Consider the following 16,311-nt stretch of genomic DNA (forward strand, 5'->3'; position numbering starts at 1 on the left):
TTCCTTTCCTCTCTTGAGGTTCATAAAGCTGCCAAGGCATGGCCAAAGCAGAGAAATATGCATTTCACAGGTGAAAGTCATGCAGAGGGCAGCATTATAGTTCTTATTGCAGGTCCTGGGGAAAAGGATGCAGGTTCATTCTGGAGCTGTTGCTTTCATTAAATTTGTCAAATCTACCATGAATAAGTAAATAAAATATGGATTTGAAAGCAGAAGGAAGAGGTATATATTAAAATTCCAGTGTTGGAAACAAGCTTTTGCCTAATTTTTGAATTTTCGTGGAAAGTGAGTTCTGGAAGATTAAGCACAAGGTCTCTAGTTTGGATCGGAATGACAAGTGTGGATTCTCCACAGTGTCTCAGCAGAACTCACACTATATGTCTGTGAGCAGTATGTACCCTTCCCACCATAGACAACAATTTGTCGTTGTCCTAAAAAGTTTCCCGCTTCTTCACTGGAAAAATTTCTAAGATGCAAAGCCAATCCAGAGTGATTTGACCTACTTGAGCAGGAAAATTGCCTATCCCCTGCCCTTATTACACAATGTCAAATGAGGAGGCCTCAAATTTCACACTTTGCAATACAAAAATTTTTCTAATAGAAATGCCCATTGGAGCGTTGAAGTTCTTGTTCAAATCAGTGAGAAAGACTACAAACTGATTGGAATTATTTCCTGTAGGAGAACTCTTCACTGCCAAGATGGTATTTATACATTTAAGTCACACTGTATCATTTCATGCAAGGTAACAGGATTTCAGATTTGCTCTCTGGGATTACAGGAATTGTTCAGCATTGTGACCTGCCAGTTGAATCTACTTTTTTCAGGGATGTAGGTCACTCTAAGAGCCCCAGAGCTGGCTCCAGGCACTCGCATCTACTCGTGATGGCTATAGCAGCAGCTCCCGTAGGGTTATGCACTTTTGCCTTCACTCCTGCCATTTGCCCTAGTCTAAACAAAGCTGCCATCTCTCTGTACTCATAGTATCGTCAGAGTGAGTTCTCCCGCATGGGCAGAAACCTGTTTGTTTAGTGTTGGTGTTTCTTAGCCCTTGCCAGATTGTCATGGCTTCGTTTTTGATTTGCTTAAAGAATTGGTCAGTGTGCATGAAGTCGTCTGTCACTTGTGTGGTCAAACAACTGTTTTCTTTGTTCCATGTCACAGTGTGATATGCTGTGCAAAAGCTTTCTGTTCATTTGCGTGGGAACAGGATACTTCCCTGCTGCTGCTGCTAGTAAAGCCATAGGCAAAGGCCAGGCTGCCTTTAAGCACTTCTGCTATAGCTCTGCAGACGCACATTGTTATAGCAAGGCTGATATGTATTTCCCTTGCTGCATGTTTCTAATACAAACCCTTTCCCCTGTGTTTGCAATGGTGAAAGTCTGTGTTTTGATCAAATTGGACAGTCCTCAACCTTCTCTGTTGGCTGGTGCTCTGTCTTTTACTGTCACACTGCATGGGGACATAAAGGAGCTGTCACAGACCTTATCAGAGACATGATACACAGCAGCTGCTTTCATGACAGATGCTGAGTATCTCCTATTTTTAAACAAGACTTGGGACTGAATTTTCTTTGGTATGTGATCTTGTAAAATACTAGAGGAAATACTAGAGGAAAAAACAAAAGGTGTATTCTCTGGGAATGAGGGTGCACCAGAAGACGACTGCTGTCAGGCACTGTGCTCACCAGCATTGACTTCTCTGTGGGTGATATGGCTAAGGAGGGCCCAAGAAGAGATTTAATGGAGATAAAGAGGTGCCTTGCAGAGACTTACAGAGTGCTTCTTCCCTGGGTGTGGAGAGAGTGGGACAGTGATTGCAAATTGACTGCACAAGTCATGGAAGTACAAATTCTATGCTATGCTGTGCTGTGTTATGTTGTGCTATTCTATTCTATATTGTGGGTTAGGTGGACTAAGATGCTGATCACTATAAAATGTTCTTGGCTTCTTGAATAAGTAGTAAGACATTTAGTGAGCTCAGAGCATGTCCTGAGGGAAGTGGACAGATCCAGTTCCTGATTCCTTTCCCTGTTACATAAAAATATTGTGTTGTTTAATCAGTTTAGCAACACACGAATAAGTTAGTCCCTGGCCCTTAAGAAATGGCACAAATTTGATTTCAGCTATTTTAGTGACTGGTGCGGAAGATCTGTCAGTCTCTTGCCACAAGACTCAGTAATGCTTATAGGAAAGGTTAAGCATCAGCATGCCCTGGGAGCAGGCTGTGTGGGGACAGATCCTGTCTGAGCTCCTGAACTTCTCTGCAGGCAGAGCTGCCTATGGCTGCAGGAAAGACACCAAGCTTTGGGATTGTTTTTCCTTAGCTAGGGTGTTTCCTTTTGCATGTTAGATTTGTAATGATGTTGATTTCCAAGGGAAAATTTGTTTTCCGTAAGAATTGTCACAGGAAAGGGTGGGATCAAAAGGACTTTATTGTGGAACTGAAAGTCAGAATAAACACCAGCGAAGTTTGTCTCTATGAGGAAGTTTACCAGCAAAGGTGCATTGGTAGTTATGCAAGTGTGTTCCCGTGTGACTGTGTTTACTATGGAAAATTATATGGGTATCATTATGGCAGCCTAATTATAATCACTGTAGTTTTCTGTTAAAAATATCTTGTATATAAGCCACCTAGAGAAAACTGCCCTTTCAATAGAATAAGCCTGTTATAACTTAATTTGGAAGAGCTACATGACCCCTGGTGGTGTGAGCTCTTTATCACTACTTAGAATGCAATAGCAAGGCCACAGAGAGCAGTGCTGTGATTTATTTGTGTGACGACTGTGTTTTGGAAAGGCCTTGGTTGAGAGCCAAGGAGAAAGGGCCAATTAAAACTGCTCAGGAAGTATCACCCATGTAGTTCCTTCAGCTATAAAGTGATGACCTTAACCCTTACTGCAGCTGTATCTCTAGAATAAAATACTGCCTAGCTTGTCTATAGTGTGTGGAATTGACCTTTTTAGTCTGTAAAAAGTATACACTAAATCACTTTCAACATTATAGCTCTCATTATCTGAGTACTGAAACCCATCACGCTTCCCAAGGTGACCAGGTAATTATCTTTAGGTTATGCTAGACGATATATTTTATAAATATGATTGTGCTATGTGCAATATACTTTATATAATTGGCACATAATGCGTACTAATGCATGCTAAGTTATACTTTTTACAATTAGACATTAATATTTATAATGCTGTAACACCAACATATTAATTATGAAATGTATTAATATTTATAATGCTATAGTACTATTTTAACAAAGTGTTCTAAAAAATCTAGTGCTGCAAAAAATTAACTCTGCAGTTACAGTGGGGATCAGGCTTCTCCTGTAACTTAAACTAGGAAAAATATTCTGCAAAGTTGTTTGGGTTTTTTTAACATGTGTGTATATTTGTCTGCATATAAATATATTATATACACGTGTACACACATGGATGGAATTTTTCGTGGGAAGTGTTAGGAATTATTATATCTGGTAGCCTGAAAAAGGCAAGGCAATGACAGCTCTGTGTTCCCAGGTGCAGGCAACAGTGATTCTGAGCAGCTATTCCCAGTAGAGAGATGTGTGTGTCTCAGGCCACTCAGATCCACACAGGCAGAAAGAGCACTCATGCAAACACAACAGCACCAGCGGCCTCATCCTGTTCCCCTCTCTGGTTGATCAGGATGAAAGCATGTTAGGAGGAAATATACATGCATAGATATGATATGGATCCCCTCCAGTAACTGGCCTTAGACAGTCCATGTAATAGCTGGTTGATGGGTCTAGTCCTCTCTTCTCCAGTTACCTCACACAGATGTGTGCATGCAGACATGTCTCTCAGTTGACTCCCTGAACCCTGGTCTTCCCATAGCTGGCCTGGACCTTCTTGTCTCTCCTGTAGCCAACTCACAGGTTGTCTGGTCTCTCCAGTTTTTGACCTAGACCTGTGGCCGCTTTCACACCCGGCTCCTAAAGCTCTTATTCTACACACCAGCTAGTCCAGCTTGACAGTCTCTAGTGATCACAGACAGACACGCACAATATGCACACCCTCACTTGCTCTGGTTGCTAGCCGGACACATGCATGGACTGTGGTCTGACTCTGGTTGCTGTCACTGAGACCACATACATCCCCATACACACAGATCAATGGAAGAGGCTTTGATCTGAAATAAAGGAGCAGGAATAAACAGCTGGAGAGAGGGTTGCAAGTTGGTGAAGTCCTGGGGCAGCTCCTTCCAGCCAAATTCTCTGTACTGTCAAATTTCCTTACACATCGTGGCTGCCTGCATCCATACAGCTAGTAAAACAAGAGTTTTTTAAAAAATTCCTTAAATCCAGAGGAATTGGGTGGTCAACCCCTTGAATTACAGGTCATGATGCTGGTACAAGATTATAAGAGAAACACTGACAAACTGGAGGGAGTCCAGTGGAGGGCCAGTAGGATAGTTTGGGGTTAGGGCACATGTCATAGGAGGGGAGGCTGGAGAAGAGGAGATTGAGGGGTATCCAGATGCTTCCTAAAAATGGTCATGCATAAACTAAAGCGAGGTTCCTCTCAGGTGCAAAATAAAAAGGCAAGAGACAACAGACGTGAGTTGTAACAGGGGCAATTCTGAGCACTTGTTTGGAAAAAAAGTGTTTTAGTCAGAAAGGTGGTGAAGCACCGGCATGGGTGCTTCAGAGAATCCCTGGAGAATCCCTGGCCTTGGCAGAACTTGCTCAGGGCTGAACAAGGCTAAATTTCCTTGATTCTAGAAAGGTAATTTTTAAACTCTGTTCATTTGCGTTTTCAAATTGTAAAATATCAGAAAAAAACCACCAAATCTCCATAACCACAAAGGCTTTAAAAACTTGTTTTAGAACAAAATTAAATTCTCAAGAAACCAAGGCTTATCGGTCATTCAAAGAACATCATCTAAGATGATGTTGAAATAACAAACAAGATTTGTTGTATTGGATTTTTAGAGTGATTCTTTAAAGTTCTAGGCCCAAAATACTTGTATTTGGACTTGCTTATTAAATTCTCCAGAGTTATAGCAGCAGTCTGTGGAAGGGCTGTAGTGGTTTATTAAATTCTATAGGAGTTTACAGTTACGAAATTTAAGGGAATAATTAGCAATATTCCTCACTAGTATCTGACCTAGATTCAAGTCTGCAGAGTTTAAAACCACCACGTTTTTATTCCTGTCAACCCTAGCCTTCACCAATCTAATTTCCACTACCTTCTCATCCTTACACAAACCCAGTATGAAATACTACTGCTCAGGATTTACAAAATGTTACCTTGTTTAGCCTTGAAATGCTGGCACTCAGCTGCACTTCTAAATTCGCTCTTGTTTTAAAGCTATTTTGCTAAGGTAACACTGGGTGCTGTTTGGAGCTGCAACTGCAGTACAGAAGATCAGACAGTGGGCAAGGAACTGTTGAATTAAAATAAAAATATTTTCCTAAGTATGCTTACAAGTTTATTCAGTGCTTTATGGTATCTGAAAGGTGAAAGGGTTGGGGAGTAGCTGAAGTGAAAGCAAATCTCTCTGTGGAAGGTTTGTAACAGCAAGTTTTAATCTCCAGTATTAGTAACAAAGCAAAACAAACCCTACTTGTCCATACTAGGCTGCTCTGTGATTTGAGAGAGCTGTTTTTACTACTGCAGCCACAGGATTATCAGTAATGCCTGGTATGAAATACATTTATTGAGTTACTTGCTCTGGCTTCAAGCCTTGCCCGGGATCACGTTTCAGCCCTGTTGGCCTGTCCTCGTGGCCTGTTATTCTATTCCGCTGGCTTAGCACTGTTTCTGTGAGATGTTACGAGTATCAGAGTTCTGCATATAAAGAATAAGCTGAAATTCTCCACTCCACAACCTATCTGAGAACCAGCGTGGTATAGGGGTAGTCTGAGCTCCAGAGACATATCTGATTAAGGTCTCTCCTGGAAGAAAGTTCTGTTTCACATGTAGTCTCAAAAAATCCCAAGGAAGGTGAGGAAAGTAGGAGAATATAACAGTAAATACTGACACCCCTTCCCCTCCCTCCCCCCAAATAACGGGATTAAAAATAAAAGAATCTGTGTCAGCCAAGAACAAGGCAATGTTTTATTCACTAACACAGTTAATTGCACTGACTGCATGTGTTTCAGGTAACGGAAATCACTTGTTTCCAAGTATCATGTTCTTTATTCAATATGTTGGTTTTTCTGTTATATATATCTACCTCTATATGTGTAACTGCAAAAGCTCAGACTTGGATATTTTAAGAAGGCAGTACTATAGCTTAGATATAGCTCAATGCAGATATTAATGAAGCTCTGGCTTGAATTATGTGTAGTAGTTCATTAACCATTAAAATCATTTGAGTTTCCTTGTAATTTATTAGAAGTTTCGGGTCATACCCAAACTGTACAAAGTGTCAGTTTTGTTGTGATTGTCTCTATTCCTCCAGCACACACCCACAGAGGTATTTCCTGGTGAAAGATGCAATTCGTTCTCTGATGACTGGCAAGCTGGTGTGTCGCTATGGCCCTTGTGAATCAAAACTAGAACTGTATTTAGTGGAAGCAGAAAAGGACTTGCTGCTTTTAGATAACCATAGTTAAAAAGGATGTGTGAATGAGCGTTTGCATACTCTACTCTTATCCTACATTTGGATGCGATGGAAGCTCTTATATCATTTGTGCTTTTGTGAAGCACTTCCTTAGTTGCTTTGATTTGAAAAAGGCAGGGCTGTTGCTCTATGAGAGTAAGTAAAGGATTATGATTAGATTTACAGTACCTGTAAAAGGATGATATTCTGTATGAAACTGTTATTTTTCTCTAGTCTGCATATGTGTTAAGGGTTAGAACTGGCTGTTGGATGAGAACTGAGCAACAGTTCCCTAGAGAGGCAATGGTGAAAATGGTTCTTGGGAACTGACATTGCTGGGTGGGATAGAGTTACAGTCAGCATTAAGTGTTGTTTTTGGCAAATAGTGAAGTTAATTGCTGATGACTGATAGGAGTCGAACTCTGGACTTTGGAAAAATAAATTGGAAGTGGTGTTTGAAAGGAACATTTCCCTCTTGTTAGAGGGAAACTGACCTATTGTTTTTGTGATCTGCTTCTTTTGGTTCTTTTTTCTGTCTTTACAATGTAAATCCCTGCTTTGGTAGTGACATTGGTCTTTTGAATCAAGGATATGTTTAGCACTTGACTCCTATACATTGATTTAATTTGGGAGTACGGATGCCCACCAGCAAAGATTCCATGTCCTCAACACAATCCTTGAAAAAAGAGAAGTGCTAAACCCAAAAGATTTTGAGATTATTTTTGTTATCCTGGATTTTCAAAATTTATAGCATTTGGGAAAGTTTTGGTGGGCTTAATGCTTTAAATTTCTTTTATGTTTTTACCAGGTTTTCAAATGAAATATAAATTTTTAAAGAAATGCTCAAATTACTACCTGCTCTAACACTGTCTTTGCCACGCAGGCTAATTAAGTGAACCACTAAAAAATTTCCTGATAAAATCATGACTATTTATGTCACTTCCACGCCTAGATGAACCATGCCAAAATAGGGCAGATTTGGCTGTAGCAGTACAGCTGGAATGTTTTTCTCAAATAATTGCTTCCCTTCAGGCCCTGGGTATGACAATGGTGAAATCACATCCCAGAATTTGCGGGTGAAGAAAGGAGAGGCAAATGTCCTTGGCCATCTTTAAAACCAACCTGCCTTATCTTTGGAGTGGGTGCTTGTAAGGCTGTAGCTTATATTCCATAATGCAGAGACATATACTTGATGAGGAATGGTAACATCTTTTGATAATATGTTTATTGTCTCAGTTTCTTGACTCACATTCTGTGGTCTATGAATAGCTGATTGGTGATCTGCTGTATCATTTTCCTAAACTAAAATAGTTTCTTACAGCCATCCAAGAGAGATTTATTCATGCTTGCCAGGAAAGAGTCAAAGAGTTCTGTAAGCTATTCCTTGTTTCCTGATGGAGGGTTTCTTACCTTGGTATGCAAGTGCTATTGAAGTCCCCAAACACCTGCCATTTACTACATGTTTATGCATTTCATCAGTAAAGAGCATCCTAGTAGTTCCCTTCCTGGTACCACATGTAGTGGTACAAAAGGTCACTGGAGACTTGTTACCAAAAATTCAGCAAGGATGCTGAAAACAATTCAGGTTTTGGGTTACTGAACCATGAATCAATGGGTAATGAAATGCCAATGCTTTCAAAAGAACAAGCAATGAATGTAATGCAAATCTGGCACACTTAAAGAGGAAAAAAGTGCATTAATTCTCTACAGCCACTTTTGCTCTTTGAAGATCATAATGTCATCCTTGATCATGTCCATGCCTAATCCAGTGTCTTCTCTCTGACAGTGGTCAGTGCCAGATGTTTCAGATACTGTGCTTAGTTTATTATTAGCCAGAAACCATCAAAGTGTTCAATCCCTTCAATATCTTGAGCTTGAATGAACTCAAGTTATTTTAAGATTGCTGATGAGAGATGAGGGGAAGGAGTTGTTTCAACAAGTGATCTGCACTAATTGCAAGGGTTGAAGTCTTCCCTGATCCTGAATTGGTAATATGAAAGGCATGTTCTAGGATGACAGTCTGACAGAATAATTGAATATCCAGAGAAACCAGTAGAGTCTTGACTGCATCTTGGTTGTATTTCTCTGGCTCCCTAATAGGTCAGCCTCAGGGAAAAGTCCTAATGCACTGGAGTAACAGCATGGAAATTAGGGTTTAATGTTTTCTGTTATATTCTGGTTTTGCTTGCAGTTTGCTTGTCCTGATGCCCCATCTTGTATGATTGCCTTACTTTTCATGGAAAAGAGCTAATCTGACTACAGGAGTAGGTGTACAGCATCACACAGAGCATGTATTCTACTGGCTGGGAAAGGAGATGCACTCCAGTAGTTCATTTTATTCCCAAAGTGCTTCCTTGAACAAGTGAGATAAAGGCACTAAATTAAATAGTGCTATTCCCTGATCTGATGCAGCCCTGTCACTTACTCTAATTACTGGGGCTGTGTCTCAGCCTTTTTCTTATGAGCAAATGCAGCCCTGGGGACTTGGAAATTAATATGTTGATTTGAGTAAATATCTATTTGGCACACACCTTGAGGCACTGCAGCAACAGAACTGCTAAATAAGAACTAAAATTTAGAGAAATCAGAGGATCCAGACATCATTGTGGCAGCTTGAATGCTGAAGCTAAATTAGCGTGTGTTGGTTGTCTCTGAGAACAATAATTATAGGCGTTTTGGGCATCTTGATATTTGTTCGGACTGGTATTCTTTCACACAACTCTTGAGCTAGGTTTCAGTGTTAGTATGGAAGCAGAACTATTCCCATTAAAAGTTCTGGATGTAAGCCATTCTATTTTGGAGAGTAAGAGGAAGTTGCTGGATATGGCCTTAGAGACAGAGAAAAGGCCCTGGGAGCGTTTAACTTAGTGGAGTAAGTATACTCTACAGATATGCCTACAAGGATACCTAGAGATGATTCTGAGAAAGCCATGTGAATTCTCTCAAACCACATGAATTGTGCTTCCCTGTGTCCATTATCATGTCTTGGAAGACAGGATGATGAATGTGAAGAAGCAGCGCACCTTGCAGTAATGCAGGGTAATTGCATACCAAGCTGGCCCCTCAGTATATCAAAGATGTTGAGATCTAGAAAGAATCCCTTTGGCTGCCAAGAAGGCAAGGGTACTGGAACATATGATAAATAAGAGTCCAAGAGAGCTGCTCTGTTCATCTAGGAGAAGTAAAGAATAAGGAGGGTGGGATCTAATTACTGTTTTACACTACCTAAAGGTATAGAGGAAATGGAACCAGTCCTTTATCTGAAATGTACAATGGAAGAACCAAGGGGAACAAAAAAAGTCATAACATGGAAAATTCCAATTGCATGTAGTGAAAAAAATTTTCACTGTGAAAATTGTTAAGCATTGGCACAGGTTACCCAGAGAGGTTGTAGAGGCCTTATCCTTGGAGATACTCAGAACTGGGCAAGGCCTTGGGAAACCTGGTCTAAGTATGTCCAGCTTTGAGCACAAGAGCAGGCCAGGTTGCTCAGGGCTTTGTCTGGTAAGGTCTTGAAAACCTCTAAGGATGCAGGCTGCACAACTTCTCTGGGCAACCTGCTCCACTGCTTGACTACCCTCACAGTGAAAAAGTTGCTCCATATATCTGGTCTGAAACTCTCGTTTTATCTTGTGCCTGTTATCTCTCATTCTCCCACCATGCACCACTGTGAAGAGCATGGCTCCATCTCCTTTATAATCTCCCTGTAGATACTGGCAGGCTGCTACTAGTTTCCCACAACGCTGTCTCTTCTCCAGGCTGAACAAGCCACTTCTTACAGGGCAAGTGCTCCAGCTCCCAAACATCTTGGTGGCCCTCTGTTGAATTCACTCCAGTTTATGGAAGTCTACTTTGTATCAGGGGTCCAAAGATTGCATACAGTATCTAGATGTGGTCTAAATGATGAGTCTGGCTCAGCTGCATTTCCTTTAAACTTGATAGATATGCCAATGGAAATAAGTGGTATGATTGGACTAAGCATTTGGAGCATCTGAATATTGCTTCCACCAAGTATGGCTGAAGGTCAAGTCACCAAGCCTCCACCCCTGCCATGTCATTGTCTCTCTCCTTTGCACATGTGTGAGATGAGTAATAAAATCTGTGTCCCTTATTGCTTGTAAGATGTGCGTGTGTTGTATTGCAGTGGTGTAAATCACCTAAATATTAACTTCCTTTCACTGACAGTTTTTGCCGTGGTTTTTGCAGGTTACATATCACAAGTACTAAAGAATTACACTGACCATGCCTGCGATGGAGAATATGTCTCCCTGAGATGTCCTCACAGAACTACCATCAGCATCCAGTCTTCTTTTTATGGCCGAATTGTACCAAGTCATCAGATGTGTCCTTCTCGCTATCCCCACTCCTATGCAACGTTAATTAAAGAAGATGTTGCCTGTTCAGTTGGCACTTCCCTTCAGGTACGGCATGTTAAACTGAATCTGTTCATTTGGGACTTCATCTTTTCTTGGCCAGGCTGCAGCTGTCTGTGCTGGTGCTGCATAGAGCTCTATTAATGAGCACTACCCAGCATGGCAGCACTGACACCTCACACAGCTTAGTGGGTAATTTGTCTTGGTAGTTTGGGCAGGACTGAATTAGATTTTGCTGATGAATCTCTCACCTTTGCTGTTATTCCAGTCAGTAACAGTTCAGGAATGTGGCTGAAATAGAATTACTCTGTAAGACCACAGTATGTTTGACTGGATTTGAAGGTGATTTTGTTTGTTTGTTTGTTTTTTTTTCCTTCCCAATGGTTAGCTTTTTCAACACATTTAGAAGTTGCTGTGGTGTTCTTTTTGCTTCAGAACTGATCCTATTTCAAGAGGCTTTTGGTAACTTGAAATGCAGAGAGAACCCTGGGCTTTACTTCTGACTCATTTAGCTCTTAGGCCATTGTAAGTGATCATACATCACTTAAGCTTGTAATGTCCCAAGCATCGGTAGTTAATCAGCTCTGTCTGTTTGTGTAGGGGATGTTGACTACATGTATCCTCCCAAGAGAACGTGTGACGTCAGCAAACCAAAGGATTATTTGTAAGGTGCCAGTGTTGCTCAACTGTCAGTAGAACAACTAGAATCAGAAACATGAGTTGGCTGATGTTGTTGAGATGAATGGGGTCTGCTACTGGATGCTGAAGTAAGCACAAGTCTTTCCAAGTGCAGGATTTGGGACTGAAAACTTTTGGGCAAAGATCTCAAGCACCTAGTGTGTTTATGGCTATGAATCAATAATAACTCATAATAAAAGTTATAGCAGAACTAGATTAATGCACCTACAGGGTGCATAATAATTTATTTTATAATTTGGCCAAAGGCCAGGGTTTCCCACATCACTTCTCACTCTTGCATCAAAGGTTTTTAAGAGGAATTTACAACTTTTTTTTTAAAGTTGATATGAGTGCTTTGGCTTCCAAATGTTAGTGGTAAATTCTCAAGAAATTGCCCAGGGTTGGTGTTTGCTGTAGTGTAACCCTTAAGTGACGGGTTTGCAGTTGCCCTCATAACACTTCCACTGCACAGCAAATGACTGCGTTGTAGTGTGGGAGGACATGGTCCTTATCAGTGGAAGGTTTTCCCAGATATGATAACAAAAGTTCATAATACAACAGACAGGAGGCAGTTGTGTTGTTTAAGGTGGGGGAACATGGATTGAGAACTTTGGCAGAGGCTAACCTTCCCTACCTTCCTCTATTGATTTACTGCAAAATTTACTTGAAACACTTTGTTTCTGAGCATGATTGATAGCTATGTGCATAGCTTTAACCCTTGTGGGTAAGTGGCCCACTTAAGACATCTGGAAGAACTTGAGAGCAGGGGAGATGTAACCTTTGGCTTTCCATGCCATGGTTTTATGTCCAGGAGGGATTTCAAAGAAATCCTTACCTGCTTGGCTTAGCTCCTTATGTTGTCAGAGCTGTTCCCATTAGCTTTGCCTCCAACACTTACAGTGCTTGTAATTACAGTTCCCCTATCTATTAGAGTGAGAACTGTGTTCTCTGTAGGTAGTCTTGTACAGTATGTTTGTTACATGACTGAGACCAGAATACTCCTATTCACCCATTTTTGGGGATGCAGATGTGCTAAGGAAGTAGCTGACATTTTCTGTTCTGCCACAAATTTCTTGGGGGACCTTGGGCAAATTCCCGAGTCTCTTTGGAGGAGATCCACAGTCCCTCTGGTGCTCCCAAATGTGGCTTTGATACGTCAGTGTGCTGTGCTTGGCTAGGGTAGGATGAGTCCGAATGCCAGAGATGAATCTTGTCTTCTTTCTTAATCCTGGAGGGGGTGAGGCCTCTCTGAAGGATAATCCAGAAACTCCACAAGCTGAAAGGCAAGCTGCCTGCAGCTTGCTGGCAGGAAATGCGTGTATGTAGGAAAATTGAAAAGTTGTAGACAAGGAAATTATGTGTAGTTTTGTGGTTTTGAAACTCTGCTATATGGCTGCTATAGGCAGGACCAATTGTGTGTGTATTCTGACTGTCAGTAATTTAAAAAGTCAGCCAAACCCTTCAAAATTAAGTTTATAAAATTACTGTGTCTAATCAAACCCATGACTGTATAAATTTGCTGCTTCTCTGGAGAGTGGCCTGGAGGGAGTGTAGGGGGCAGTTTATTCCCTGCAAACTCTACCTGTGAGTAAGTAGACATTGTTCAGACATTGTTTCTATGTTAAAAAGGGAAAATAAAGAGTTGATTACACAGAGACAACCACAGGCTTGTGTGGTTGGCTGCCAGTATCCCTTGCTTTATTCACTTGTTTTTGTTTGAAATGAAATGCAGACCACTTGGGAGAGCATGTCCAAGACATTAAGGCAGTGACCCCAAACTACACATTTCTGTTATTCTAACACTGCAATGTCAGATTCAATGGGAGATTTCCAAAAGTACAATGAGTTTGGACATTCATACTGGGATTTTAGTTTTGATGTGGTTGGTCTCTTGTTAACTTTTTGATCAAGTCACATGAATATGGAGAGATGAGAACAACAAAATAAAGTTGTGTTGAAAGCCAGACATTATTTCCTTTTTTAAACAGCTCCCCTTGCTTCCCCCACTCCACTCAGTTTAACAGGAGAGCCCAGAGTTAGCCCAAGTCACATGAGATACATGTCAGGAAGGAAGGAGAGTTGAGGCATCTTTGAGATATTTTGAAGGAAGTGTAGAAAATTCCCACTCATCCATTAATAGCAGAAGCTAATTTGGGGCACTAATGTTGTTAATTAGCAGTGTGGTCTTGTATTGGCTCTTTCTTACATTTTTTGTGGAGTTCTGCAGAGAGTATTCCTGGTTGTGAAGTAATGGAGAGCAATGTCCTTGTCCCAGCCAGGAGGGATGGTCGGAGAGAGAGAAGAGGAACATCTGGAGCTTTGGTAGCTGTGATAAAAGAGACCCACAGAGTGCACTGTCCTGCTTGGCAGAAGAGGTCTGTTAGGAGGAGCCTCATGGTGGCTGAACCATCTCTTGTCTTCCTTTCAGGTCAGGAAGAGCAGCTGCCAGGACCAAAATCTATTAATCTTTTGCCCAGAAAAGTAAATCCTTGAATATTAAGGGTCATTTAGGTGTATTGAAGTCATGCCACTGAAAATGGTTGGCAGTAGGTAAGAGGGTGTTCATCCACGCTGCATAATTTCTGCAGAGAAATGAGTTGTATTCCCACTAGGAAGTCTCTGTCTAGTTTGGGTCCTGAAGAGCAGAGCCACATTAGCATGGTCCTGTGTGTGTCCACATTAGCATGGTGCTGTGTGTGGTGTCTTTGTGATGACCTGTGACTCCCACATACCTTTACCCCTTTGGAGAAATTGCGCAGGTGCAGTTGGTCTGAGCTTGCAACGTAACAATTTTGAGAACTTGGAGATTTTTGGTAGGTGTGAGAATTTTGCTTTTTCAGTGGAATTTTGCTCTGTCCCATGTCACCCCAATAGCGTTGGTCAAGTTTGGATTTGTAATCCACCCAATGGCTGATTTTTACTGTAAGAGTGTGGAGAAGAAGCTAAATTACATTGCTGCTCAGCAGAGGGTGACATAGGAACATCTGAAGACACCTTTTGCTTGAAGGGTATCTGCTGGGGACCATCTTCATCTGCTTTAGCTTCTCCTTTATGCCATGGTTCTCTCACCTGTCACACTACTGCATACATTTGCACTTCCATGAAAAGTATAAGGAAGCCTCTGGGGAAATAAGGAAACTGATAAACTGATACATGAGCAGTGTGTGTTTATTCAGATCAACACATAAATGCTGGCAGAGGACAAAGGAGAAAAAGGAGTGTTAAGAATTCTGCATTGCCTAATGATAAGTGCCTCCCAATAAGTGAATCTATTTAATAAGAAACCTAGCCACTCCTGGGCAAGCTCATAATGCCCAGCCTGTGCCTGCAAAAATACATGGAGGCACGTTTATCTGAGGGAAGCTGCTCAGCTGAAGAGGAGGACTTTGAGAGTAGCTTGTTTACAAAGCTTTCCGCAGCTGCTCATTCCTGGATCAGTATTCCTGATGTCACCTGTTTTCAGCAATAAACCACTCAAGGTCTGTACGGAATAAAGTTTAATGGTTGGTCTAAAATTATTGCTTATTACTAGAAAACTAGATTACAGTGGATTACCTGCAATATTGTCATTTTGGTAAATTGACAGAAAGTAAAACCACAGCTTATTTGGAAGGAAAACAGAAAGCCCTGGGGCAAAGCTTAGAAGGAAAATAAAAAGCCCTGGAGAGGCAGTTATCCATTGGTTTCTGCTCCCAGATATTTATCCCAGATATTTACTGTAGGATAACTTCTGTCTTCATGTATACATGTACTAAAATAAGCAGGAAACTGCACTTCAGAAGGCAATGTTTTACCATGTGACTTATTTCCCCAAGAGGAGCGGTGCTTAGAAGATGCTGTGGAGCCAGTCATGCCTCTCCTTAGAAAGATTAGCTAGTTTCGAGAGGGAGCACAGGCATGGCCTGTAGCCTGGGTCTCTTTCAACACTCTCCAGGACAACCAGTCCTTGGTGACAAGAATCACTAGTGCTGCTGATATAGTATTTCCTTTTGTCCTTGAAGTGAGATACAGGACACCTTTGCTGCCACCGTCTCCCGCTGTCACTCCAGCAGTGTGTGAGGCAGCAGTACAAAAGGGAGCGGATTCCTTGCATGCTAACCGCAGGATTCCCTGAGCCGCTTTCTCCCATTTTTGTTTGCACCTACCAGGAAGGTTTCTGTGACAGAAAGCAAAGGGGAGCTGACCTCTTTGGTGATGGATGTATGAGAGAAACTTTCTGGTAGCTGTGTGAGTCTCAAAGCATGGGCCAGTTGTTGATCACAAAATGAGGGGGCTGTAAGGTGTACGCGTTTGTTACCATTTCTGAAAAGGGTTTTATTTTCCCCAAGTATTCTGGATTAACAGTATGGCAGAGTAAAATACAAAGTAGAAGAAAATAATCCAACTGCTCTAGCTTTCTTGGTACGGCAAGGACAGTGGCTTCTGCCATGCCCAGACAGAGGATGTTGCACGGTCCCACTGATAGAACAACCCTAAGTGGCCTCAACAGAAATGAGAAAGTGCCCTTTCTTATGCCTCTGAATGTCTATAAGATGGTGATGGTCAAGGAGAAACAGGGAGGAAATTGATAAAAAGGAAGAATAATTGTCCACTGGAAGAAGAACACAGTCATATTGCATATTAGATCTCCACAGCTTACAGGCACCTTGAACAAGTAAAGTTTCAGTCTCAAAAATGTCAGTGAATTAAA

General features: G+C 41.4%; 1 protein-coding gene across 1 annotated transcript in view; it reads left to right on the forward strand.

Moving 5' to 3' along the window:
• The window catches only part of EVA1A (eva-1 homolog A, regulator of programmed cell death), a 208,311-nt gene that overhangs the window by 44,688 nt on the left and 147,312 nt on the right, over window positions 1-16,311 (forward strand). Inside the window, exon 2 of the mRNA XM_030490823.1 lies at window positions 10,777-10,991. Within this exon, the coding sequence (XP_030346683.1) occupies window positions 10,777-10,991 (215 nt within the window). The remainder of the gene's footprint in view (window positions 1-10,776; window positions 10,992-16,311) is intronic.

This window comes from Strigops habroptila, chromosome 6 (genome assembly GCF_004027225.2).
Source record: "Strigops habroptila isolate Jane chromosome 6, bStrHab1.2.pri, whole genome shotgun sequence".
Classification (NCBI taxonomy): Eukaryota; Metazoa; Chordata; class Aves; order Psittaciformes; family Psittacidae; genus Strigops; species Strigops habroptila.